General features: G+C 55.5%; 8 protein-coding genes across 8 annotated transcripts; 5 read left to right on the forward strand and 3 right to left on the reverse strand.

Annotated features, from left to right (window-relative positions):
- Nucleotides 1-452: 452 nt before the first annotated feature.
- EMP24 (Endosomal protein P24B) lies at nucleotides 453-1,236 on the forward strand (the record flags this gene model as incomplete). Its single annotated transcript, XM_032032260.1, has 3 exons — nucleotides 453-650; nucleotides 761-968; nucleotides 1,031-1,236. The coding sequence occupies 3 exons, from the start codon at nucleotides 453-455 to the stop codon at nucleotides 1,234-1,236; spliced, it is 612 nt and encodes a 203-aa protein (XP_031888571.1).
- Nucleotides 1,237-2,302: 1,066 nt separating this feature from the next.
- CGGC5_v000611 (uncharacterized protein) lies at nucleotides 2,303-4,933 on the reverse strand (the record flags this gene model as incomplete). The annotated part of the gene is made up of 1 exon (XM_032032259.1): nucleotides 2,303-4,933. One exon carries the CDS (start codon nucleotides 4,931-4,933, stop codon nucleotides 2,303-2,305), a length of 2,631 nt encoding a protein of 876 aa, XP_031888570.1.
- A 4,079-nt stretch (nucleotides 4,934-9,012) lies between these two features.
- CGGC5_v000612 (uncharacterized protein) lies at nucleotides 9,013-10,203 on the forward strand (the record flags this gene model as incomplete). The annotated part of the gene is made up of 3 exons (XM_032032257.2): nucleotides 9,013-9,856; nucleotides 9,946-9,994; nucleotides 10,080-10,203. The coding sequence occupies 3 exons, from the start codon at nucleotides 9,013-9,015 to the stop codon at nucleotides 10,201-10,203; spliced, it is 1,017 nt and encodes a 338-aa protein (XP_031888568.2).
- A 110-nt stretch (nucleotides 10,204-10,313) lies between these two features.
- uap2 (Splicing factor U2AF-associated protein 2) lies at nucleotides 10,314-11,504 on the reverse strand (the record flags this gene model as incomplete). Its single annotated transcript, XM_032032256.1, has 1 exon — nucleotides 10,314-11,504. One exon carries the CDS (start codon nucleotides 11,502-11,504, stop codon nucleotides 10,314-10,316), a length of 1,191 nt encoding a protein of 396 aa, XP_031888567.1.
- A 533-nt stretch (nucleotides 11,505-12,037) lies between these two features.
- adrm1-b (Proteasomal ubiquitin receptor ADRM1-B) lies at nucleotides 12,038-13,531 on the reverse strand (the record flags this gene model as incomplete). The annotated part of the gene is made up of 4 exons (XM_032032255.1): nucleotides 12,038-12,596; nucleotides 12,819-13,302; nucleotides 13,354-13,423; nucleotides 13,481-13,531. 4 exons carry the CDS (start codon nucleotides 13,529-13,531, stop codon nucleotides 12,038-12,040), a joined length of 1,164 nt encoding a protein of 387 aa, XP_031888566.1.
- Nucleotides 13,532-14,053: 522 nt separating this feature from the next.
- Nucleotides 14,054-15,093, forward strand: eef1b (Elongation factor 1-beta; the record flags this gene model as incomplete). Its single annotated transcript, XM_032032254.1, has 4 exons — nucleotides 14,054-14,093; nucleotides 14,150-14,189; nucleotides 14,429-14,808; nucleotides 14,864-15,093. 4 exons carry the CDS (start codon nucleotides 14,054-14,056, stop codon nucleotides 15,091-15,093), a joined length of 690 nt encoding a protein of 229 aa, XP_031888565.1.
- A 601-nt stretch (nucleotides 15,094-15,694) lies between these two features.
- Nucleotides 15,695-16,464, forward strand: PSF1 (DNA replication complex GINS protein PSF1; the record flags this gene model as incomplete). The annotated part of the gene is made up of 3 exons (XM_032032253.1): nucleotides 15,695-15,721; nucleotides 15,780-16,309; nucleotides 16,371-16,464. The coding sequence occupies 3 exons, from the start codon at nucleotides 15,695-15,697 to the stop codon at nucleotides 16,462-16,464; spliced, it is 651 nt and encodes a 216-aa protein (XP_031888564.1).
- A 2,750-nt stretch (nucleotides 16,465-19,214) lies between these two features.
- Nucleotides 19,215-22,785, forward strand: CGGC5_v000617 (Uncharacterized protein; the record flags this gene model as incomplete). The annotated part of the gene is made up of 6 exons (XM_066150696.1): nucleotides 19,215-19,314; nucleotides 19,489-20,253; nucleotides 20,305-20,447; nucleotides 20,500-21,046; nucleotides 21,099-21,532; nucleotides 21,583-22,785. The coding sequence occupies 6 exons, from the start codon at nucleotides 19,215-19,217 to the stop codon at nucleotides 22,783-22,785; spliced, it is 3,192 nt and encodes a 1,063-aa protein (XP_066010009.1).
- Between the last annotated feature and the right edge of the window lie 25 nt (nucleotides 22,786-22,810).

Here is a 22,810-nt window from a genome sequence, read left to right on the forward strand (position 1 = left end):
GGTACCTGTCACGCCTGCTTACCTCGCCTTCCTTGCGTGCTTGCTTCTGCTGAAGCCCAACCACGGGCCACTCAAAACCACTCAAACATGTCCCCTTTCCATCCCTTCCAGCGCTCTTCGACCACTAGAGACCCTTCTGAAGCACCGAGTACCCGCATCACGTGGGACCCGCGCTAGCCCCTTTCGGGGTCAGCCTCAATCCAACCAAACTTCGCCAAAGTGTCCAGACTCCTGTGACAGGGATCACCTCCGAGAACCGATCTGGAGAACAGCCTGGACACAACCAACGTCGCTCCTTTTTTCCCCGTGGCCCTGCTTGCCTGCCTGCCCGCCTCTGCCTCACGACTACGGAACAGCTCGTGACTCTGCTGCCGTAGCAGTCTGACGTCTTCCTGCCACCGAAACTATTGAGCTTCTCGCACCCCCCTAGCTCGAGCAAAGCTCCCGTCGTCATGATCTTCCCTTCGGTCGCCAAGCTGCTCCTCGCAGCTGGCTTCGTCCACTCGGCTCTCGCCCACAACATCCAGCTGCCCGCCCACGGCCGCGAGTGCTTCCACGAGTCGCTGCACCGCGATGATAAGATGACCGTCACCTTCCAGGTCGGCGACCGCGAGTTTGGCAGCGCTGGCAACCTCGATATTGACTTTTGGGTATGAGGCATCACAACGTCGCATATGGGCCTTGGAAACCGCTGTTCTACGCGCCCAATGGCTTCATTGGTGGGATTGGGACGTCAAGTGCTAACTCTGTGGCTTGGTAGATCACGAACCCCATGGGCCAGTACGAGACCTTCGACAAGAGTGTCTCCAACGGTGACTTCTCCTTCGACGCGAAGCACGACGGCAAGTACACCTACTGCTTCGGAAACGAGCACTGGGGCGCCCACAGCAAGGAGGTGTCCTTCAACGTCCACGGTATTGTCTACGTCAGCGAGACCGATGTTCCTGCCGATCCCCTTGAGGTCGAAGGTAAGATGAGAAAGCCTTGAACATGCCCCATGGGCCAATTAGTCTAACAAGACATCCTCCAGTCAAAAAACTCTCCGAACTGCTCGCTCAGGTCAAGGACGAACAATCCTACATTGTCATCCGTGAGCGCACCCACCGAAACACCGCCGAGAGCACCAACAGCAGAGTCAAGTGGTGGAACCTGTTCGTCATTGGCCTCGTTGTGGGAGAGTCCGTCTTCCAGGTGTGGTGGCTGCGTAGATTCTTCGAGGTCAAGAGAGTTGTGTAAGCTTGCGCAAGTTGTTATCGTTTGCGGGATACCCGTGCTGGGACGACTGGTTGGCGTATAAAAGGCGGTCCTCTGCGGGTTACAAGGCAACAGGCTCAAAGCTTGGTCTTGACTCTAGAGACCTAAAATGCATGTACAGTGTATCATAATCACACATGAATGGACGAAAGACGAATGGTTCTGAACATCCCCATTTTCCATATACGTTAACCTCGACTGAGATGGTTGTGCAAACTCTCGCTTGGGGAATGGCGCGACAGGAACTATGACAGGCTCGTTGGGTGCGAGAACCACTTGATGGGGAACCAGGAGAAGCCAGAAAAGCCGTGAACGACATACATCGAGGGGTTTCCTCAGCCAACGGTACGAGAAGACACGTTGGACAAATGCAGCGAGAGGATATTGCGGCATTAGCCTTGAATGACATGGTGGAAACTAGTCATATCATGTTCACGAAAGGATTCCGGTTCTCGTCAGACGGGATGACTCTTCTCATAGTGTCAGTGCGCCTTCTTAATGCCACCTGTAGTTCAGGCCCAGCCAGCCCGTTGCTGGAACGGCACTAGACAGCAAGGCTTAGATCGTGTCCGAGCCAAGGAATGTCAAATGTCTTAACGGCCGCCTCTCCTAAGACTTCTGCCACCTGTCAGAACGAAGACTGAATTCCAGCTGCCTGGGCATAGCTCCAACGGCGCAGCCCACCGACGTCTTCCAAAGAGGCATCTGATCACAAGACAAGGTAGGTGTCAGTCAGTTTGTCAGGACAGATTTTGCAAAACGCTGCATCGTTTGAAAGCTTGAATTGTAATTTGTTGTTGGTCATCGCTGTGGCCATGTATGACTCCCTCTAACCTGACAGTCATTATGTACATCATCCATCATGTATACGGCCAATGCATTATGCCTTTCCTACAATCGACACAAATTCGTATCGTGTGGCCTCGAAAAGAATCCAACAAGCCAACCCCAAGACGCCATACCATCTAAAAACAACCAAAAGGTGGCCTTTATAGTAAAATGAAAACAAAAACATCATCCGTCATGTAGCCAAAGAGGGCCCGCTAATTCATGCATTTGGATCAGACTCAGGAACGGCATTCTCCTTGTCTTCCTCGGGTATCGCCTCCACAGGCAACTCAACACCCTTGACGGGGTGGATGAGCATTGGCGGCAGGCACATGCGGCCCTCGCCGCCGCGCATTTGGCCGACGCTCGAGCCATCCTTGGTGGTGTCCTCGGTCTTCTCGAACTCTTCGCCACCGTCGTTGTTTACCCTAAGGCCAAGCCATCTGCGGTACAAGTTCGGGGCGAAACCAGAGTTGTAGAACCAGGACAGACCACGCAAGTTGTGCTCGCGCTGGCCAAACACAGCGGTGCGAGAACCACCGCTAGCGCCGTTCTTGCCACCGTTGAGGACCTGGGCCATGTACTCTGTGGGCCACTCCCTGTCGACATACATGGGGTGAGGTGCGAAGACGGCCTTGTATCCGTGGTGGAAGGCGACCGTGGCAGGCCACATCTCTGGGAATGCGAAGTGCTTCTTGAAAGCCGTCTCGCGGTGCATCGTCATCAAGAGGCGACGAGACATGCGTGACGCGGTGATGATGTGCGCTCTTCTCGGAGGCATACGCTCGTTGCGGTTGTTCTTGTTGTATCCGGTAATGTCCTCCGACAGGAGCCAAGTGGTGCCTTCAGGATCGAAAATGGGGTTGAAGGAGATCAGATCAGCCTCCTCACCGACTCCCCACTTGTACTTGTCCTTCTCGTAGCTGGTAGGGGGCTTGGGGTCCTTCTCGATCTCAAACCAATCCTCCTCATTCAGAGGTCGCTCCGGGCCCCAGATGGTCTTCTCTGCGCGGGAAACTTGAGTGGGATCCTTGCCGTCCTTGCTCTTTGCGCCGGGCATGTTCTTCCACATGTTGTCGGCTCCGTCAGTGCCCATCTCAGATTGAACGCGAGCCATCTGCCTAAAGTCCTCCCATGAGCCGTGAACACTTGGGAGGTAGAAACGGGAGTTGCGTTCCCAGAGGCCCTTTCTAGGCTGCTCCTTGGCCCAGTCCTCCATCTTGCTGAAGAGATCGTAGTAGTGTCCAGTGTAGCGGATATCCATCTCCCAGGACCAGTAGTAGTCGTATTCGGGGTGCTGGTACGCGAAATACTGCATGGCCATCGAAAGACCGCGGTAAACACCATGAACGGGCAGGTCGGGACCACGGGTGAACAGGTCAAAGAGACCCTGGTAGAGTGACAGCATCTGTGTTTCGGTCCACAGCGTGACAAGACCTCTGAACTCTTCGGGAATGCGTTCCCTAATACGGCGCTCATAAACCTCATGGTCGGCGAAGACGGGGTGGGCGGCGTCGTTCTTGATCTGAACGAGAAGGTGGATGTCGTAGCGTCCGCCAGAGGCCAGGGCCAACTCGGAGATGACAGATCGAACGTTCATAATGTCGTCCTCGCGCCAGTTGTACTCGTCCCAAACACGGATCACGACCGCAGTGCGAGCGCCCTTCTCATCGTCCTTCTTTGGTTCTTCGCTGATAGGCTTGCTCTCGGTCTTCTCCTCAGGCTTGCCATCTTGGACGGGCTTCGCGGTGGGCTCCAAGTTGTCCAGCGGATCGCGGGCGACCAGGGTAGCATTCTGAACAGGCTCGTCGATGTAGAAACCACGCGCCATTGGGACCTTGGGCGGCATGGCCTTGAATCTTTGCGAATTGGACTGGTAGCAACGTTGTTGAGCATCAGCCCAGTCGACTTTGCGCCAATCCACCTTGGCAGCCTGTTCCCAGACGGCCTCAGAGCCCTCCTTCTCGCCGTGTTCACCGACGCCAAGACCACCGGCGGGGACGGAGTATCCGAAGCCATAAGGACCGTAGCGTCCAAAGCGCTCGTAGCAGATGTTCTCAGGAAGGTTCAGGAGCTCGTAGGATCCCTCGACATGCTGGGGGAATCCTTGGGGTCGGCCGTCGAAGTAGCGAATCGGCGGCACACGAACCTTGTTCTCCTTGTCGACGAAGCACTCGGTAATCTTCTCGGGCTTGGTGTTGAAAATGGAGTCGGGATGGTCGAAGAACATCTTGCTCTTGGGCACCGATCGCCTCACAGCGTCATCGATGCCATCTTCGCTGGTAGCAGTCGCCGTAGTGTTGATGTCGAGCTGGTCCAGGGGAGTCTCATCCTCGGACCGAGGGTAGGAGGGAATATAGTTCGTGGGGGGAACGACTGATCTGATACCGCCGTAGTATCTTTGGAGGAAGCCGAAGGATTCCCATACGGGGGGAGGGTCCGGCTTCTTCTCCACCTTGCCCTCCGAAATCATCTTGTTCTCAACATGACTGGCGCGCGCCAGTGACATGATCATGACCAGCATAAAGGTGAGCAGACCGAAGCAGAGATATCTGATGATGCGGTTGGGCAACCTGTACATGTGGGTTCGCGGTCGGCGGGCGGTAGCGAGCGCTCGTTTCGGCAACATCAAGGCGGCGCTGGAGAGGGAAGAAGAGGTGTTTCTTGAGCTCCTCGCACTCGGTGAGGATGTCGACGTGGTAGAGTAGCCGTCCGTGTCTTCGTCGGAGTAAAAGTCGTCGTCGTCATTGGAGAGACGCTCCTTGGTTCGCAACGGACTCAGTTGCTCGTACTTGGGTAATCTGGCCCCGCGGTTCTCGCGAGACCGCAGAGGGTTTGAGAAGAGACCCATGGTGGCTGGTTACCGATGGGTTCGAGTCTGGAGGCTCTGGTGTTAGTCGCCAGAGGAGAGCAGACGAGCGCGAGCAGTTCTTACGACTGGAAACTTCAGGGCAAGTCCAGTTCGGTCGTGAAGCCCGTCAGTCGGGCAATTGTCAGATGGTGTTGCTCAGTCGAGTATGACAGAACCCAGCGTCGATGCGTTCGTTTAGGCGTTCGGTAGAGGAGAGTCGACCCAGGGGGGGGAGTGTGGGAACTGGACCTGGGGATCGTACGGAGACGGAGACAGACAGCGACTAAAAGGCTGTTTGTAAGTCGAGTCTGTACTGGGTAGGCGTTGGCGAAATAATGTACAGTACGGCAAGCCAAAAAAGAATGGAGATGAGGATTGGAGACGCGATGCTAGGGCATCATATGGAAATGAAGCACAGCAGGGGGAAACGAGAGACGAAGGTCAGTTCGGGCCAGCAAAGTCCACCTCGACTAATATGGATCTCTGGTCAAGGTCAGGTTGGATGGATATGAGCGACCCAGCGACGGCGGGACAACGTGAGAAAAAAAGGCAGGAGAGAAAAATAGTACAAGTACCTACATACATACGTCAGGTACGTAACTCCTTTCGTCTGTCGTCTGTCTGTGTGTGGTGGGTGTGTGTTGTGGGTGGTGTGTGTGCTTGCTTGCTTGCTGCTTCTTTTGCTGATGGTGGTGGTGGTGCCAATTGTGCGCCAGTGGGTGTGCCACTGGTTCGGCATGGCACACAGTGTGTACACTCGAGTGTGCATGTTCGACTTCCCGGTTCGGTGAGGTGGGGCATGTTTTCCCCTATCCCACTCAATCGCCACTATAAAGAATGGACCTGATTGGGGAATCGGTGGGGAGCTCTCGACGATGACTGGCCAACAGGGCAAGTTGCTCTGAGCAACCACCAACGGCCAGGCTCGGCGGGCTTGAGACCTGGATGCAAGAGCACCATGCAATGGATGCAACTCGATGCATGCCGTAGTGCTAGTTTGCATTCTGCCCAGACTGACCGCTCACCACTCCCAGCCAGCACATGTGCTCGCCAAACGCTCCAGGGAACTTGAGATGTGCGCGCCAATGCGGGACCAGCAGCGTCCTGCCAGGCCTTGCAGGCGCAGCAGGGGTCGCCGCCTTGGTCTCGACTGCTCGCTGGAGCCACCGACTGGGGTCTCCCTGACAACCATTTAGCGACCTCCGGGACTGCCTGCCCGCTACGGTTCGGCTCCCTGGTTCGCGCCGTTTCCACTTCCCGTCCTCTGGCAAATTCAGGACCGTCAAGCGCGCCTTTTCCTGGCACTGTCCAGGCCAGCCTGCTGAACCAAGCGATTCCTCCGGTCTCCTTTCCGAAGCAGGACGCTGGAGCATGCAGTCCACTTCGTCTTTGGTCAAGACGCCGGCCGGGACCAGCCCGACAGACAAAGCCACACCACGCTGGACGTCCAATACTGCACTGCGTACGGTCCAAGTCGTCGAATGAAGGTCGAATCGTTTCCTGTCTTGTCACGACTCGTCCAACCGTCAAAGAGACTGGACGAAGCTGCAACATGGTCGGACGCGTTCTTCGGTTTCGTCTCAACATCCTTCTATTCTAATGCTCTTGGCCCTTCCATGAGACAGTCTCTCTTTTTGGCCAGAAATGCTAAGCCTCGCAACTACCGGCCACTGAGATATGTGCTAATCGATCCATCCCCGAGACCAATTGCGAGTTCAGTCTGAAATTCCTGATCCATCCATGCACCCCGCAGTCTCCTCCAAAAGTCTCCGTCGCCGACGTCACGGTGCCAAGTTGGAGATTGTGTGGCCGACGATTCCAACGAACAAGATGCCACCGCGACTCAGAACAGAGATTATCCCAATGAAGGCTCATACCGGAGCGCCAATCCATCAGTCCGGACCGTCAATCGCAACTCCCGCATGTCGGCCCTTCACTCTCCAAATTCCAGAAAGAACAAATTTAGAACATGTCCGAGATTTCCCACCCGAATATCGATATGCATATCCATTTTTCATCTCCTCATGCGCGTGGCTGAGGCGGCAGAAATCAGGCCTATTCGCAGTGTCGCCCTCCGATGCAACCCCCCTATGTTCATCCCTGATTAACCCTATCACCATACCTTACCTACCAATCTACCCATCTCATTCTCCCGAGCTCCTCGCCACCGCGCTTGACTCTTCCGCATTCTTTTCGGCTGCTTGTTGTCAAAGAGGGCAAAGAGAGAGAGACACCACTAGTAAAGACTGCGCCGATAAGATCATTTTTACGGGCCTTGACGCGTCCCGTCTCACCAACCACGGCCCGTCTCCGTCAAAAAAGCTGCCTCCCGAGCAAAATCTGCTGCAGCCAGCCGAAAGCCACATTCCTCGAGGGCCCATGCTGGCCGCCGTGTTGGTCCTTAGGTACACGTCAACACAGTTCGTATTGAGGCACAACAAATCAATAGGTGGTTTGGCGCTTCTAAAGTTGGGCAAACTTCGTAAGCCACGGTCCCGGAGCGTTCCCCGGTAAAAATAGTCTTTCTTACGGCGGTACGAGTCCAACTTCAAGTTCGCGCTGCGACCGTGACGCAACTCTATCATAAGCTTCTCATACTAGCGAGGATCGGAGAAAACTGGCACTGTGGCAGCCATGTAACCCCAAAAAACACAAAATGCGTTCGCCAGACACGCCAGTGCAGTGCGGCTGCAACTCGAGCTCGCTGAAAGCTGTCAAGTCTTTTGAGACACAAGCCGCAGCGACATCTGCAAAGGCCCGACTCCAAGTGCACCACCCAAGAGCCGCCTGTGCCAGTGCCAACCTCCCTCAACCAACAACCAGAAACCCAGCCCACTGTTGACTGAAGATCAAACTTATTTGCTCCTGAACATCCCACAAGACGACATCATGATACGGGGTACAGCAGCCTGAAGGGGGATCCCTCCGAAGGAACTTGACCGATCAGCTCCCGTCCAAACACCCAAGTGGCCCCCAAATGCGGGGAGGTAACACGGTGGTAACTGGCCACCATTGAACCCGTCTGCCGTCTTCTTACACAAGACAGTTGGCCTGCTGGGCCCCAACCTCCTGTCTTCTCTTCCTGTCGGAGGATTTCCAGAGCACCCTCCGTCACCGGCTGTCTGGGTAACATTCACCCGATCCGGCGGTGGAACCCCAGCAACCTCAACCCAACGTCATGTAGGAGTTCTCTCCGCTGGGCCCAGCGGCCGTTGACCGTCCTTTCCGGGTGGGGTCTACTGCGCCGGCCGTCTGCTATTTCGCCGGAGCATGTCGCCCGACACCGTCTTCTCGTGATAGGAGGCATCTCTTCAGGCTTGTTTCTACTACTGCTGCCGCCACTCCGCCTTGGACCCTGAAAGACCTTTGAAAAGGCCAATTGGTGAGGGTGTCCTCCTGACCGGTGGTATCCATTATTAGCCCAAACCTCCTAGGAATCCGGGGTAATCTGTCACGAGGGCTTCAACAACGAACTTGCAAGCTACGGGGTCCCAGGACAAAGGTACTTGCTATGTCCTAGTCTGCTCGCCGAGGCGGGAACTCTGCCCATCTCTCGCCCTCGCACGAGCCCAATAGGTTGCAGGTTGCATGTCCTCAAGGGCTATATGCGGCGCCCAGCTGTGGTTCGAGCTTCCGCCCTCGGGCCCTAGCCACTCACGTTTGACCCTTTTGTCACTTGATCAGCTAGCAGGCCGTCGTCCACCGCCAAACTTCAGTGTTCCCCCCTCAGCTCCCGAACCCCGCATGCTGTAGACCTGCAACGAAAACGCTGCCGGCCTGAGGAAGTTTGAACCTCGTGTGTCTCGTGGCCACTCGTTTCTGGCTGTGTCAGGTCAGCTTTACCTCATACTGCCTCTGACCGATCTTGGCTCCTTTTCCGCCCTGCTCTCTCTCTTCTCTTTGTCCCAAGGTGCCTCCTCCTCCTCGCTTTCCTCTACAACCCCGTCTTATAAGAAATCTATCCGTTCCATCTCTTTCCTGGGGAAACCGCTCGCGTGCTCCATTGCCCCTCAGTCTCGAGCCAGGCGTAGGCCGTGCATATTAGTGCCCATGCGTCTCTCGTAACAAGCACAGCAGCCATGTCTGTCTCCATCACGACCACCACGTCCTCACCCACCCGCCTCCATGAGGACCCTCTCGCCTCTGCGGACGCCTGCGGCGTGGGCCTGGATCTCAACCAGGTTGCCGTCAACTGCGTCCTCAAGCAGCAGCCCATCTCCGTCACCCTCAATGGGCCCGCAATCTTCACCTTATCTATGAGCCTGGCCCTTATCATCCACTTCCTCGAGCCCAGGATCGCAGAGTTCCTCATCATCCTCGTGCCCATCCTCCTCCTCGTCCGCAATGACTACCAGAACTTCCTCGGCCTCGGGCCCGGAGGCACGCCGGCCACATTCCAGGGCTACATTAGAATAGCCTGGCTCCGGCTGTGGGCTCTCCGGGATCCCTTCACCGCACCGGAACCAAAGCCCAACAGCCTCCCCAAGAGGGGCATCCTCATCCAGCAAAACGACGACCAGAGCTTGAGCCGGCTGCCGTACCGCCCCGGGCCGCGTCCGCTGGTCGCCGGGATCGCTCCGCAGCGTCAACTCGACCAACACGGGACAACTTCGCACTACTACGCCCTGAGGCAGACACTTGAGCGTCTCGCGGCCGAGAAGCCGCTCAAATTCGGCACGGCGAGGTCATGTCTGGAAAAGCATGGCCTCGGCCTGTTTGCCCGGCATCCAGTCAACGTGACCTGCAACGGGGAGGTGTGTCATGTTCACGACTCAGATCACTCGTTGCACATGAGCCTGCACCCCGAAGACATCCGAGAGGTCCTCGCCAAGGGATGGGGCCAGCGACATCCGCTTGCGTGGAAAGGAAGACTCGTACAGATGCCTGTGCCGGAGGAGTTCATCATGGTATACGCGCCGAGAGGTGAGTGAGATGGAAGACGCGAGTTTGAGTTGCTTATTACCGTCGAAGGGAACGAAAAAGTGTGCTGTTTTAGCTGACATAATTTTTAGACGACCATGAACTGAAGATTGTATGCCGCATTATCGAGGCAGCTATCTGGTACGTCGTCTCCGAGAAGACTGAGATCAAAATCGAGAAGGCCATCTAAGATGGCTTCTCGTTGAAAACGCTCATATATATATAGCATCGTTTCTTTACACCAAAGGGGATACAACTTGGACGAGAAGGCGTTGGATAAAGCACGTAGATTACAAGTACAAGATAAAAGCTTTGGGAATATTGAGATTGATTTTGCCCTGAGGTCCTGAGCTTGGTGATGCTATATCAAAAGGTTCTATCACTGAAAGTCCCCGCCCACGCCCATCACATGCTGGTGTAAAGAAAAGCCCCGTCGTTTCGCCAATAAGAGAGACGTATCTCAGTCACTGTCGCTTGCCTGATCCTTCTTTGATTGCTTGAATTTCTCCCTACCCGTCGACACAGACGCCTCAACCACTCGGCCATCGAAGCTGCGCCCGTTCATAAGCTGTATGCATGCCTGCGCCGACTCTGGTTTGGAGAACTTGACCGACACCACACCATCCGGCTCCTCGTCATAAAGCACCACATTAGTCACAGTACCCAGCTTGGAGCACTCGTCGCGAATATCCTCCTTGATCTCCAGCAACGCAGCCGGGTCCTCCGCCAACTCTTCGAGGGTGAACATGTGCTTCAAGATGACCGTCTTATCCCATTTGGAGTTGGTCTCAGTCGGCATCATAGACGGCTCGTCGTCGCTCCAATCAGCAAGCTTGGCTGCCATCTTCTGCGTCTTGCGAATGATCTTTTGCCTGTCCTTGTCGTTGCGCTCTCTCTTCTGCTGTCCGTTTGACGACCCGCCATTCTCCTTCCCCTCAGCTCCCGCCCCGTCTTCGTACTGTGTCTTCTTGTAACTTGAGTCCGCCGCTTGTACGCGCATCCTCGGCTGTCCCGCCGGGCCATCGAACCGGAAGTCCGTGTCGTCAAGGAGCATGATGGCCATCTCGACGCTCTGCGGCTTGAAGAAGACAACCAGCGCGTCGCCCTTGAAGTTGCCGCTCTCGTCCATGTACATCTTGATTCGCGGGCGACCACTGTCAATTTCTTCGGCGATGACGCCTGCCTTGCGCGAGAAGAGCTCGTGGACCTCGTCGGCTGTTGCGTCGGTGGGCAGACCGGTCACGTACACGGCCGTGTTCTGGCGCGGCTGCGGCGGCGCGCGCGCAGGTTTCGACTTCTTTGCCGGGCGATTGTTTCCGTTGCCTCCATTTCCGCCTCTGTCGTCCATCCCGCTCGGGGAATCTTTGCGTTTCCTGGAGTTCGCGTTTTGTGCTTCGCTACCTCCTGGGCCGACGCTGGCACTGGCGCTTCTCGAGAGATCTGCGAGCTGTGCGGTGTGGTCGTCGTCGAGAGGCTCGAGAGGTTCGTCAGCTGCCTCAGCCCATGTCGCGGTCGCGGGGTCGAACTCGAGCTCGGTGCCATCGTCGAGGACAGCCAGGTACTTGTTGTCCAGCTTGGAGAAGGAGATGCGCTCGTCGTTGCCGAAGTCGCCAATGGACGTCGGCAGCGGATCCTTTAGTTGATCTGCCATGCTGTTTTGTAGTCGTAGTGTTGATGGGAGGTGTTCGGCTCAAAAAGGTATTGAAATTAGCCAACGAATGGGCGAAGACTTTGGGTAACGGTCGTTGCCTATGCTTAAGCTTGGTCTGAAATGCAAAGCGCATTCTTGGTGACGTTAGTGGAGCAACGGCAGTGAGCTGCAGGGAACATCAGTGCAGGACTTGGGGTCGTGTGGGGTCGTCGGATCTAACGCAAGCTTACCGCGAGGATAAGCTGCGAGCCATCATGTCAACCATCGAGTGCATTGCGCCAGTGAAATCCTCACTTGTTGCAAGGCATGTATGTTCAACAACTGGTAGGTCTCGAACAAGACCTATCTTGTTGAGACGAATCATCTTACGCTCTCCAGCGATGTATTAGCGTCATCATACGATGATCTCCTAAACACAAAACCTTCGGCAGAATGCATTTCTTCGTTATTCTTGAGTGTGCTCGAGTTCTCTATATTCATCCTCGTCTATCGTAGGATCGCCCCGCCCTTGCATGCCTTCAACCCGTTTCCACTTAGCCCTGCTTCTTCTCCTTGACCGTTGATTTGACTCCCTCCACGAACGCCTCCACAGCTTCACCGCCACCTAGAGGCATGGCACCGCCCCTCATGTAGCCACCGTTGGGGACCTTGACCTTCAGGGCCTCCGCGACAGTTGGCAGGCCACCATCACGAAGAGCCATCGTCAGGCTACCCAGGGCCTGGTGGAATTGAGGACTTCTCAGGACTCTCTCCAGCAAACTCTTCTTCTCCGCCAGGCTCAAGGTGGCCATGGCGGCGGCTGCAGCATCTGCTGAAGGCTCCGAGTCACCCAGGTCGTCATTCTCTGTGGCCAGAACCACAATTGCTGGCGGCAAGAAGCCAAGCAGCGTGTCTATGTAATCCTCTGGGGCCGAGCGGAGCATGGGAATGGTAGTCTCGTTGGGGAGCAGGTGATGCAGGTACGGAAACGGTTTGTCAGCTTGCTCTTGGCCGCGCTGTTGAGATCCGCCCAGGGAAGAATTGCCCTGTAATGAAGCCAAGAAGTTGCGAACAGCAGCATCCGCATCGGTGTCACCAGAGCTACCCCCGGCGCTATCAATCAATTAGCCTGGGTTCATATCAACAGATCAAGCCGTGGGCACCACGAAACAATGGCAAACTCCGAACCCTCGTCTCTTTTGAAAGGCTCTAAAAGTACAGATGGCGCCGTTTCGCGGGCCTCACGTCTTTTCCCTGACCGTGCCAAAGCAGTCCGTATGATTCTAGTGACCCTGGACTCCGACCGCAAGAGACATGCATTGGAAGGAAACCTACGCTCGAGCTCCATCACTGCCACCCTCTCTAGCATTCTCGCCCTCTTCACGCACGTCGCCGCCTGTTGCGCCAGCACCAGCACCGCCGCTGGCCGGGTGGTCTCCTTGGCCCTCGGCATCTTCCATTGTCTCGTCATCGTCGTCGTCCCGTCTGTCGTCGGTGTTGCGGACCTGCGCCAGCTCTCGGTTGACGTTCACATCCTCGCCTTGCAGAAGGGCGTTGACGACCTCCCCAATCTTCTTATCACGGGGGCTGAACCAGCTGGGGTCACCGGTGCGGGACTGAGGCTTCGACTGGAGCCAGAAGAAGTGTCGCTGGGAGGAAGAGCCGAACTTAAGCACAAAGACGCGGCCGTTGGTCTTTGCTGTAGGCTGGTCGGAAGGAGTATGGGGGAGGAATTCGCCGTCCATCGGAACCATGACGAGGTCGAGATCGGGAGAGTCCATGGCGGCGCTGCGCTCGCGCCAGCAGAAGTGAATCAGATCTGCCGCTTGTTAGATGCTGAAAATGGCCCTTTCCCTTGCGATTGACATACCATCTTCGGAGTAGAGGTAGATGTAACCGGGCGTGGCCTGGGGCTTGACCTTGTAAGGCTTGCTGGAGGTCTGCAGTCAAGTCAGCGAACCGGGGTCTGAAGCGTAGAAGCCGAGTAGGTCACTGACGTCTGCCTCGCAGATACCGGCCTTGAAAGTAATTATAGGCACGATCGACATGTTGTGCCTTCGACTTTGTGGTATGTGAGAAAAAGAAGTGAGGTTGAGAAAGTCGAGGTTGAGATGGGTAGATGGCCGTTTGAGGTGCAGGTGTGGTTGGCGTCACGTTGAGCTCGTCTGGATTGGAGCTCTCTCGAATGCAATTGCGTAGGAGCTCCCTGCCTGCGTGCACCTCTGCCTGCCTCAGGTGGGCTGGCCGCCAATCCCACATGCGCCAGTGGACGGTCCCGATCAGGCACCCCTCCACCTCAGCCTGCAGGGCTCGCTGCGGGCCGTCCTTAGTCCGGCGAGGGGATGGATGGACCTTGAGAGCGGCGCTGGGCAACCAGAAAGTGGGGTCCGTGCAAACCCAGAAGCGCAGAAGCAGAGAGCACCGCACCGCAATCAAAGGGAACAGTCAAAAATTTCCCAAACCCCACCTCGACCTATTTGAACCTGAACCTCTACACTTCCTCATCATCTCCTGCTTCTCCCCTTCCAGATACCCCTTTTCTTCTCTCCAATCCTCTTCAAAACGCAAAAATGGGCTTCGCCGACCTTCTCACTGATGCTGGTGCTGCCAGTAAGTTTCTGCAGCGTTGAATTCTTTCTTTCTTTCATCGACTGACAGTGAGTCAGTGCTGAACAGCTGGCTCACCACCCGCTCCTACATCGTTGGGTATGTTGACACCTTCTTCTCTGATGAACCCCTCTCGAGCTCCTCGATTCCATCCTCCCCAATCCTCGCGGCAACAACGTGATGAGAAACATTGGTCCGTGTTTCGGAGGCAGCTTAAGACCCTGCTAAACGACGAAACAACAAGCACTTCGGTGCAACTCTGAACCCCGCATTGCCCATTCACATTTTGATCCTCAGCATCGTTGGGCATGAACCATTGTCGCTGACAATTAGCGCAGCCACTCCCCTTCCCAGGCCGACGTTGCCGTCTACAAGGCTCTGTCCTCTGCCCCCGACGCTGAGAAGTACCCCAACGCCGCCAGATGGTACAAGCACATCTCCACCTACGAGAGCGAGTTCGCCACTCTCCCCGGTGATGCTTCCAAGGCCTACTCCGTCTACGGCCCTGAGGCCTCTGAGCTTCCCGTGAACCCCGCCAAGGCCCCTGCCGCCGAGGAGGACGAGGACGACGTCGACCTGTTCGGTTCCGACGACGAGGAGGAGGATGCCGAGGCTGCCCGTATCCGCGAGGAGCGTCTGGCCGAGTACAAGAAGAAGAAGGAGAACAAGCCCAAGACCATCGCCAAGTCCGTTGTCACTATGGATGTCAAGCCTTGGGGTATGTTTGCTCTCTGATCCCACAAGAATGATCTCGAAAACTAACCAAAACCCAGATGACGAGACTGACATGACCGCTCTCGAGGCTTCCGTCCGTGGTATCGAGAAGGATGGTCTGGTTTGGGGTGCCTCCAAGCTTGTCCCCGTCGGTTTCGGTGTCAAGAAGCTCCAGATCAACCTTGTCGTCGAGGACGAGAAGGTTTCTCTGGACGACCTCCAGGAGGAGATTGGCGAGTTCGAGGACTACGTCCAGTCCTCTGACGTTGTTGCCATGCAGAAGCTGTAAAGTGCTTTATGATGGAATGGGAGGGATGATTCACGAGGCATGATGGTGGAGACATGACAATCCATAGAATCCTCAAAAAAAGGTCAACGTGGAATTGCTCAGCACCAGCGCAGGTAACATCCTGTCGCCCAAGAAAGAGTGCGAGCCCAAGACTTTGATGAATACACATGAGGTTACGAAGACCTTTCAAGAAGTAAAACAAAACAATGTTCTCTCCCATTTCGATACGTGTGTCCCATGTGCATGATGCCCGACTTCACGACAAAACCCCGCACCAGAAGGACCCTGATAGCATTCAGGCCACTGCAAATTTTGAGTCAGACCGGGACCATGAATTTGACGGTGGGTGGGCGGTGAGGTGTAGGTGGGGCACAATCAGCGCTAAGTGAGGGGCAATTTTCTTGCTTTCCCAAAGCGGTCAGACCAACGCAACGCGACCTGACTGGGCGGATGAGGTAACTCGCGGCGAGTTCCCATTCCCACCTCCATACCGCGATCCAAACGCGACCTTGCCAAGTTAATTCCTCATCCATCACTTCCGCAGGCGTACGAAGCTTGATCTTTGGATCGTGCAAAGAACTCTCGCATAGCAGGCTGCATAATGTACGGTGACTTAGGCAACAAACTGGTGCGCAGACTGTAGCTCTGACCCGCGAATCACCAAAGAGACTAACGCGTTCTTGCAGGTGCAACACGCCAAACGAACGCAGAACCTCGCCCATTTACCGCCCTACCAAGCCGAGATAGTACGAGCCGTGGCACGCGAAGTTAGAGATCTCGATAAGGACGTGTCGGAACTGCTGGAGCCCTTCCAAGGGTCTTTCGATCCAGCCGCAGACCAAGCAACTGCATGCACACTACTTGTAAATCACCTGTCGATGCGCAGAAACAAGCGATGTCTACTCGCATATCATCGAACTCGAACCGATAAGCTGGAAGAGTTGGCGTGGAAGGGAGTGGACGTCCTGGATCTTTCCGGGCAGCAAGTGCGCAGCAATGCCGGATCGTCAACCGGAGCTAACGGGGGTGCTGATGGACCAACGAGCAGTCTGAGTCCGCAAGAGGAGGAATACGTGAGACAATACGGCGATCTTCTGGCCGCGTATAAGGGTCAGTGGACTGACATCGATCTGACGGGGAGCTTGGAGCCGCCCCGTGACCTGTTTATCGACGTGAGAGTCTTGAAGGACGCGGGCGAGATACAGACCGAATATGGGTAAGTTGGGATTGCCTGAGCCACAACAGAATGACAGATTTATCTAACACCAGGGATCTAGCGCCATCAACCTGACGAAGAACAGCCAGTTCTACGTGAGGCAAGGAGATGTCGAGCGGCTCATAGCGCAGGGTTATCTCCAGAAGCTCAGCTGATGGCCCAGACTCGGCGTGATAACGCAGCACCAAACTATGAAGAATTTGAGACTAAAAGAAATGTGTCTTCGCATCTCCTCATATTGGAGATCAGCGGGGTGTGAGGGGTGCAGATGCAAGAACGCCCTGTCCAAACCCTTGCACGGAACATCTAAGTATACATACAACAGGATGCACGCCACGCGGTGCGCCATTCGCGGCGGGATATCGTAATACGCTGCGTCAAGATGATGCGAAAAATCCAACATCTGAGCATGCCTTGTTGGCGTCTCGCGGAATGCGCGGGACACGCATGCAGTTTCAAGGGGTTTGGGAGAACAGCAGCGGGATTCATGACGGAGGGAGGGCCAAAACGGCCCGGGGATTTGCTCCTGCATCGGATCTGAATGACGGGGACCACCACCAACGACAAAACAAGGCCCGGAGCAGAATTGGGCCAAGATCAGCGCGGACGGCTTCCGGAGCGGCCGACTCAGGAAAAAGTGGCTAACACGGCAACGAGGCAACGGCACGCGGGAGGCTTTGGTGGAGGGCGAGAGCGGGCGCTATGGACGGGGACAAAATCCAGACCAGGCACATGGCACGCAAAATATCTTCGTTGCTAGGCTCTTCAATGGGTCATTGCTTTTTCCTACACAACGAGATTAGCGAATAATCGAGGGGGAATGTCTCGCATGTGGTAGCAGTGGTGCACGTTTTGGGCACCTTGGATTCGACGGGCGCAGCTCGCATGGCTCGGACATGGAGAAATAGGTGCGGTTGCGCGTGGAATGGACATCAGATGTCGCGATATCGGCGGCGGATGAGCAGAACCGATAGCGATATCCAACATTCGACGATCGGCGGGCGTGCATTGAAACTTCAGACACGTCCACGACTGTAGACGTCTCTTGAGTAGAATCTTTGCGGGCTATTGTCCGCCAGTCAGCCAGCCCGTCAGCCAACCACCACAGACAACAGCTGTTGGTCGTGGAGCACAGCACGGCACAGGCATGGCAGGGCAGAGGAGGGGGAAACATGGGCTGGCCTGGTGCGCAGCATTGCATCATGCGCTGCATAACGCCGTTGGCTGACCTGCCTAGGTGCCTGGGCCGCCGCCCTCCTGATCGTCAGCCCAGCCCAGCAGAGGAGCCGGAGCCGGAAGCTTGCTGATGACGGGTAATTGGCTTGAGGTGTAGTGTTGGTGTCTGGTGATTTGCCGCCGGACTGAATTTCCTCATCTCGCAAATACATCGGGTCATTGACAGCGACGATGAGGAGCAATCGACCGAAAATCCCCAATTGACAAGCCGTTACCCCACGAGAGACGTGAGGAGATGAAACTTTCAGCATTACATTGTCTGTTCAGACGTGAGCTCGGGCTGGGACAAGGCCGGTACAATGCACGGCGAGGGCGAGTCCACAGGCCGTTCCCCATCCGGTGTCCTGTTGCATCTCCACTGTGTGCCGCGGGCAGTAGAGCTCTCTCCAGTCTTGTCAGTCAACTTCCAATGGTGTTGGAGGATTGCAAGTGGTGCCGCAGGGCCTGGCTTCCGGAGAGCGAAAGGCAAAATCCTGGATCCGAAGTGGGCCCCAACGTGAGGTGAAAGATGACACTGCGCCTGGTGCTGGCTCAGTGTCTGGTGCAGTCTTCCACTGGGACTGACATGCTGCCCACGTTGCCCACTGAGAGTGCCCGCAGCGGCTGTAAGTGGTCATCGACATGGATGCACTGCATGTTTTGGTACGGTTACGTAGTGCGACGCGAGCACGCGGGCTTGGTTCGCACCTCATTCAACTCACTTCCAGCCTGCGGCAACAGAATGGAACTGGCTGCGGTAGATGTTTGGTAGATGAGACCTTCTGGTGGGCTCCTGTGGCCACGGAATGTCCGCTAGAAACTGCGAGGGTGCGCGCTAGGCTTCCCTTATGCGGCCCAGATAGGTACGGTACAGAGTACATTGGCCTACAGCGGTACCATGACTGTTAGGCCGCAGAAGAGGCGCTAGTGAGGGGGGAAGAGCCACATGCAAAATGCAAATTTGACCTGGTTCAAGGTTCGTCTAAATTCTCTGCAGTGCTTTGCATCGCTGCTGCTGCTACGCAAGTCAAGTGAGCGCAAGTGAGTATGAGTGTGTGTGTGAGTGAGGTGCGCGCGCCATGTTGACGACAGCTTCGACCACCACAGACCAGACTGATGACTGTCGCTCTCGCCGCTCGCTCGCTCGCTCTTCCGCCCATTCGTCCGTCCAGTCCCTTTCCTAGCTTCTCTCCTCCCACGGACACTCTATTCTCTCTTCTCCAATCTGCCCATCTCCGATTCCCCTCTCGTCATCCACCCGCACGTTCCATCAAGCGGGTATTCCTATCTATCTAGCGTTTTGTTTTAGCCTCTGGCACTTCAGCTGCTCCTCAGCATATCGCACCCAGACCAACACCACAGAAAAAACTAGACGGGACATCCTTGTCTCTACTTTGTAGATCCAGTCCCGCCCACAGCCCGTCGTGTAATACACTTCCCCATCTCTTATCAGCGCCGACGCTGCCAACCCTTTTTACGCTCTTCCTTTCTTTGCGCCCATCCTAAGCATCGCGAGCTCGAGCTTTCCAGCTTTTCCCATGAAGTCCAGCTAAAACCTGCAACGACCGACCGCCCAGCCATTGGCCTGGTTCTCCGACAATTGGCACCCGTAGACTGGTGCTCCGGCGAACCTACGGCGCCTCCCGTTCCCGCCCTCTACCGCCGCCGAGAACTATAAACCCAGCCAGCCATGTCTTCTCCCAACTTTGGCTTCTCTCCGTGGAGGAGACGAGCTTCCTCGCTGAGCTCCCAGAGGAACAACGAGACCAACCCCGAGAATCCGCTTCTTAGTCCTGGTCGCAACTCCCAGCTGGCCAGCGCAGACAGACTATCGTCCTCCGTTTCGAGTCACCGAGAGCCTATTCGTTCCTTCATTCACGGCACCTTGAGGGACCACCTAGGCAAGCAACCCTCGGCCGGCGCGATCTTCATACCAGACGCCACAGCTAACTCTTGATCGCCAGCTCCCGTCGATAGTGCCCAATACGCCCGCAGCGTTCGCGAAGATACGGCAGAGCTCGCCTCGTACCTCCTATCGGACAAGAAGACGGGCCAGAGTCCGGCGTTCCTCTCCCGCCAGCGCTCTCAGAACTCCCAACTCGCGCGAGAGACGGCCATTTCAGACAACGAGGAGGACGATGTGGGAAGCGCGCACGTTACCAGCTCCGATACCATTCAGGAGGTTTCTGAACCGGCATCGCCAGAGGAAGGGGAGGAGGAAATTCCCGAGGACGGGCCCTCAATCCTGACGAGCTTGCTGAAGAGATCACCGCCGCAATCGCACCGCGAACCCTCTCCTGACGCTCGACCTCACTCCCAGCAGTCCCACTCGGAAGTTGAAGAACCGAAGCCGAAGCGATCGCCGTCCAGAGAAAGACCCGAGCCGGAGCCAGAGGTGCAGCGTTCGCACGAGGCTGTTGTGGAGGAACCGACCGAGCGCACCCCGTTGATACCGAGGCTATCCTCCGACAGCTTCAGCACAGATGGGAGCACCAATGGGGTCGACGTTGAGGGACAAAAACAAATGCCCAAAAAGCATTGGTTCCGTGGCTTGAAGGACCTGACGGTCAACGTCGAGGATCACATCGTCCATGGCGTCCAAATCGCGACAAGCCCCAAAATTTGGGATCGCAAAGTTCTGTGGCAGAATGCCGTGGTTGCGCCAGTGTCGTGTTTGCCCGCTGTCATTGTGGGATTATTGCTGAATGTACTCGATGCTTTGTCTTACGGTAAGTCTGGTGTAAGTCAAGTTGGAGTGCAAACTTGACTGACTGTTACAGGCATGATTCTCTTCCCTCTTGGCAAGCCTATTTTTGCTGGTCTCGGCTCGGCTGGCATTTCGATCTTCTATGTCAGCACCATTGTCTCGCAATTGACGTTTTCATTTGGCAGTATTTTCAAGGGTGGTGTTGGCTCCGAACTTGTAAGTAGAACCACTTCGACCAGTTGCCAAGACTTGACTAACAGGACCTCAGATCGAAGTCGTGCCATTCTTCCACAACATGGCCGAAACGATCACCAACCACATTGGCCAGGATCAGCCTGATGCTGTGATCGCGACGACTATCGTCTCTTATGCGATTAGCTCAATGATGACAGGAACTGTCTTCTACCTCATGGGCAAGTTCAACTTCGGGTACATGGTTGGCTTCATCCCGCGCCACATTCTGATTGGCTGCATCGGCGGTGTTGGCTGGTTCCTGGTTGCTACAGGCTTCGAGGTGTCAGCCCGCATGGACGGTAGCCTCGAATACGACCTCGATACCCTCCACAAGCTCTTCCAGACCGATACAATCCCTCTCTGGGTGACCCCCCTCATCCTGGCTATAATCCTCTTCTACAGCCAGGCCAAGGGAGCGTCAAAGTACTTCTTGCCGCTGTACATCATTTCCATTCCGATTGTCTTCTACTTCTTTGTATTTTCTTTGGACGCGCTCGAGCCCGATTCCCTCCGTGATCATGGCTGGATCTTTGAAGGCCCCCCGGCTGATGAGCCGTGGTGGTACTTCTATACGCTGTACAGTACGTTTAGTCCGCCCTCTCTGATCCGGACGGTCGCTAACAAATGTCCCAGAATTTCACCTCGTCGAATGGGATGCTGTGCTGGAGTGTATTCCCGCCATGCTTGCCCTTACTTTCTTCGGCATTTTACATGTCCCCATCAACGTCCCGGCCCTTGCGCTACAGACAGGCGAAGATAACGCTGATCTTGATCGCGAGCTGAAGCTTCACGGCGCTTCCAACTTCATCTCTGGCCTCGCTGGTAGCATCCAAAACTACCTCGTCTATGCCAACACTGTTTTCTTCATGCGTTCCGGAGGAGACAGCAGGCTCGCCGGTATCATGCTAGCTGCTCTGACCTTTGGTGTAATGATTGTCGGGCCGAAGATCATAGGGTTCATTCCCATCATGATGGTCGGCACTCTGATTTTTGACCTGGGATTTGAGCTTCTTCTCGAGGCTGTTTGGCTTCCGAGGAAGAAGCTGAAGCTGGCAGAATATCTCACGGTAAGTTACTACTTGATTTAGTTTTTAAGAAACAAGCTGACGATTTCCAGGTGATCGTCATTGTCCTCGTTATGGGCATCTACGACTTTGTCATCGGTATCGGTGTGGGTATCATACTAGCGTTTGTCTCCTTGATCTTTCAGACATCGAGGGTTCCTGCGGTGCGAGCAAGCTACACGGGCGAGATCGTCGGCTCCACCGTGCGCAGAAACCCCTCGCAGCACCATTACCTGCAGGAAGTTCGTCGACAAATATACATCGTCAAGCTTACGGGCTTCCTCTTCTTCGGCACTGTGGTCAGCGTCGAAGAGAAGATTCGAGCTCTCATCGACGACGGAGCCTTTGCTGAGAGGCCCATCAAATATCTCATCCTCGACCTGTACCATGTTACAGGCCTGGACTACTCTGCTGGTGAGGCTTTCAATACCATCAGCAGATTGCTTGACAACAAGGGCATCATTCTTGTTATTAGCGGGAAGGATGCGGAGAGTGAAGTTGGCAGAAACTTGAGACAGGTGGGACTGCTAGGAGATGACGACATCGAAGTCACGCTGCTGCCAGACCTCAACTCGGCCCTCGAGAGCTGCGAGAACGAGCTTCTCAAGACGCTATACGCAAGCCAGCAAGAGCTTCGCAAGAATAACCGCCACGCACCAACGGCCAACCTCGACGTACCAGCGGCGAAGTCAGATGGAGGATCCTTCGACATTGTCATCAACTCGCCGAGACGTAACCAGCTCCACGAGGCGGCGAGAAATGCATTGGCGAACACAGAACCTTTGGGGATGACTAGGTGGCAGAGCTTTAAGGAACCGCTGCGACTGATGTTGCAAATTTTCCAGGGCTTGAGTGAGAAGAACGAAGACTTCTGGTTTAGAGCTGTTGGCTACTTTGTCAAGAAGGAGTACAGTGCAGGCACCGTCCTGTTCAAGAGAGGCGAAGTCGCAAAGGGCTTTTACCTGGTTGAGCACGGCATTCTTCGCTGTGATTACGACTTGCCTCAAGGCTCACTAACGGAGAGCATCGTCGCCGGTACAACGTGCGGCGAGCTTCCCTTCTTCTCGGAGACGGACCGTACAGCTACGGTCACTGTGGACAGGGATTGTGTGGTGTGGAGGATGGACAAAGAGGGATGGGAGCGGCTGCAGAAAGACCAGCCGGACGTCGCGCAGGAGTTGCTCAGAATGTCGCTGAAACTGACGAGCGAGCGTATGACGTCTATTACGTCGTACATCCTGACTATGGCGGGATAAGGGAACGTGTGCTCACACAAATTTT

Source organism: Colletotrichum fructicola (genome assembly GCF_000319635.2).
Source record: "Colletotrichum fructicola Nara gc5 chromosome Unknown KSG_Nara_v1_contig01, whole genome shotgun sequence".
In the NCBI taxonomy this organism is placed as follows: Eukaryota; Fungi; Ascomycota; class Sordariomycetes; order Glomerellales; family Glomerellaceae; genus Colletotrichum; species Colletotrichum fructicola.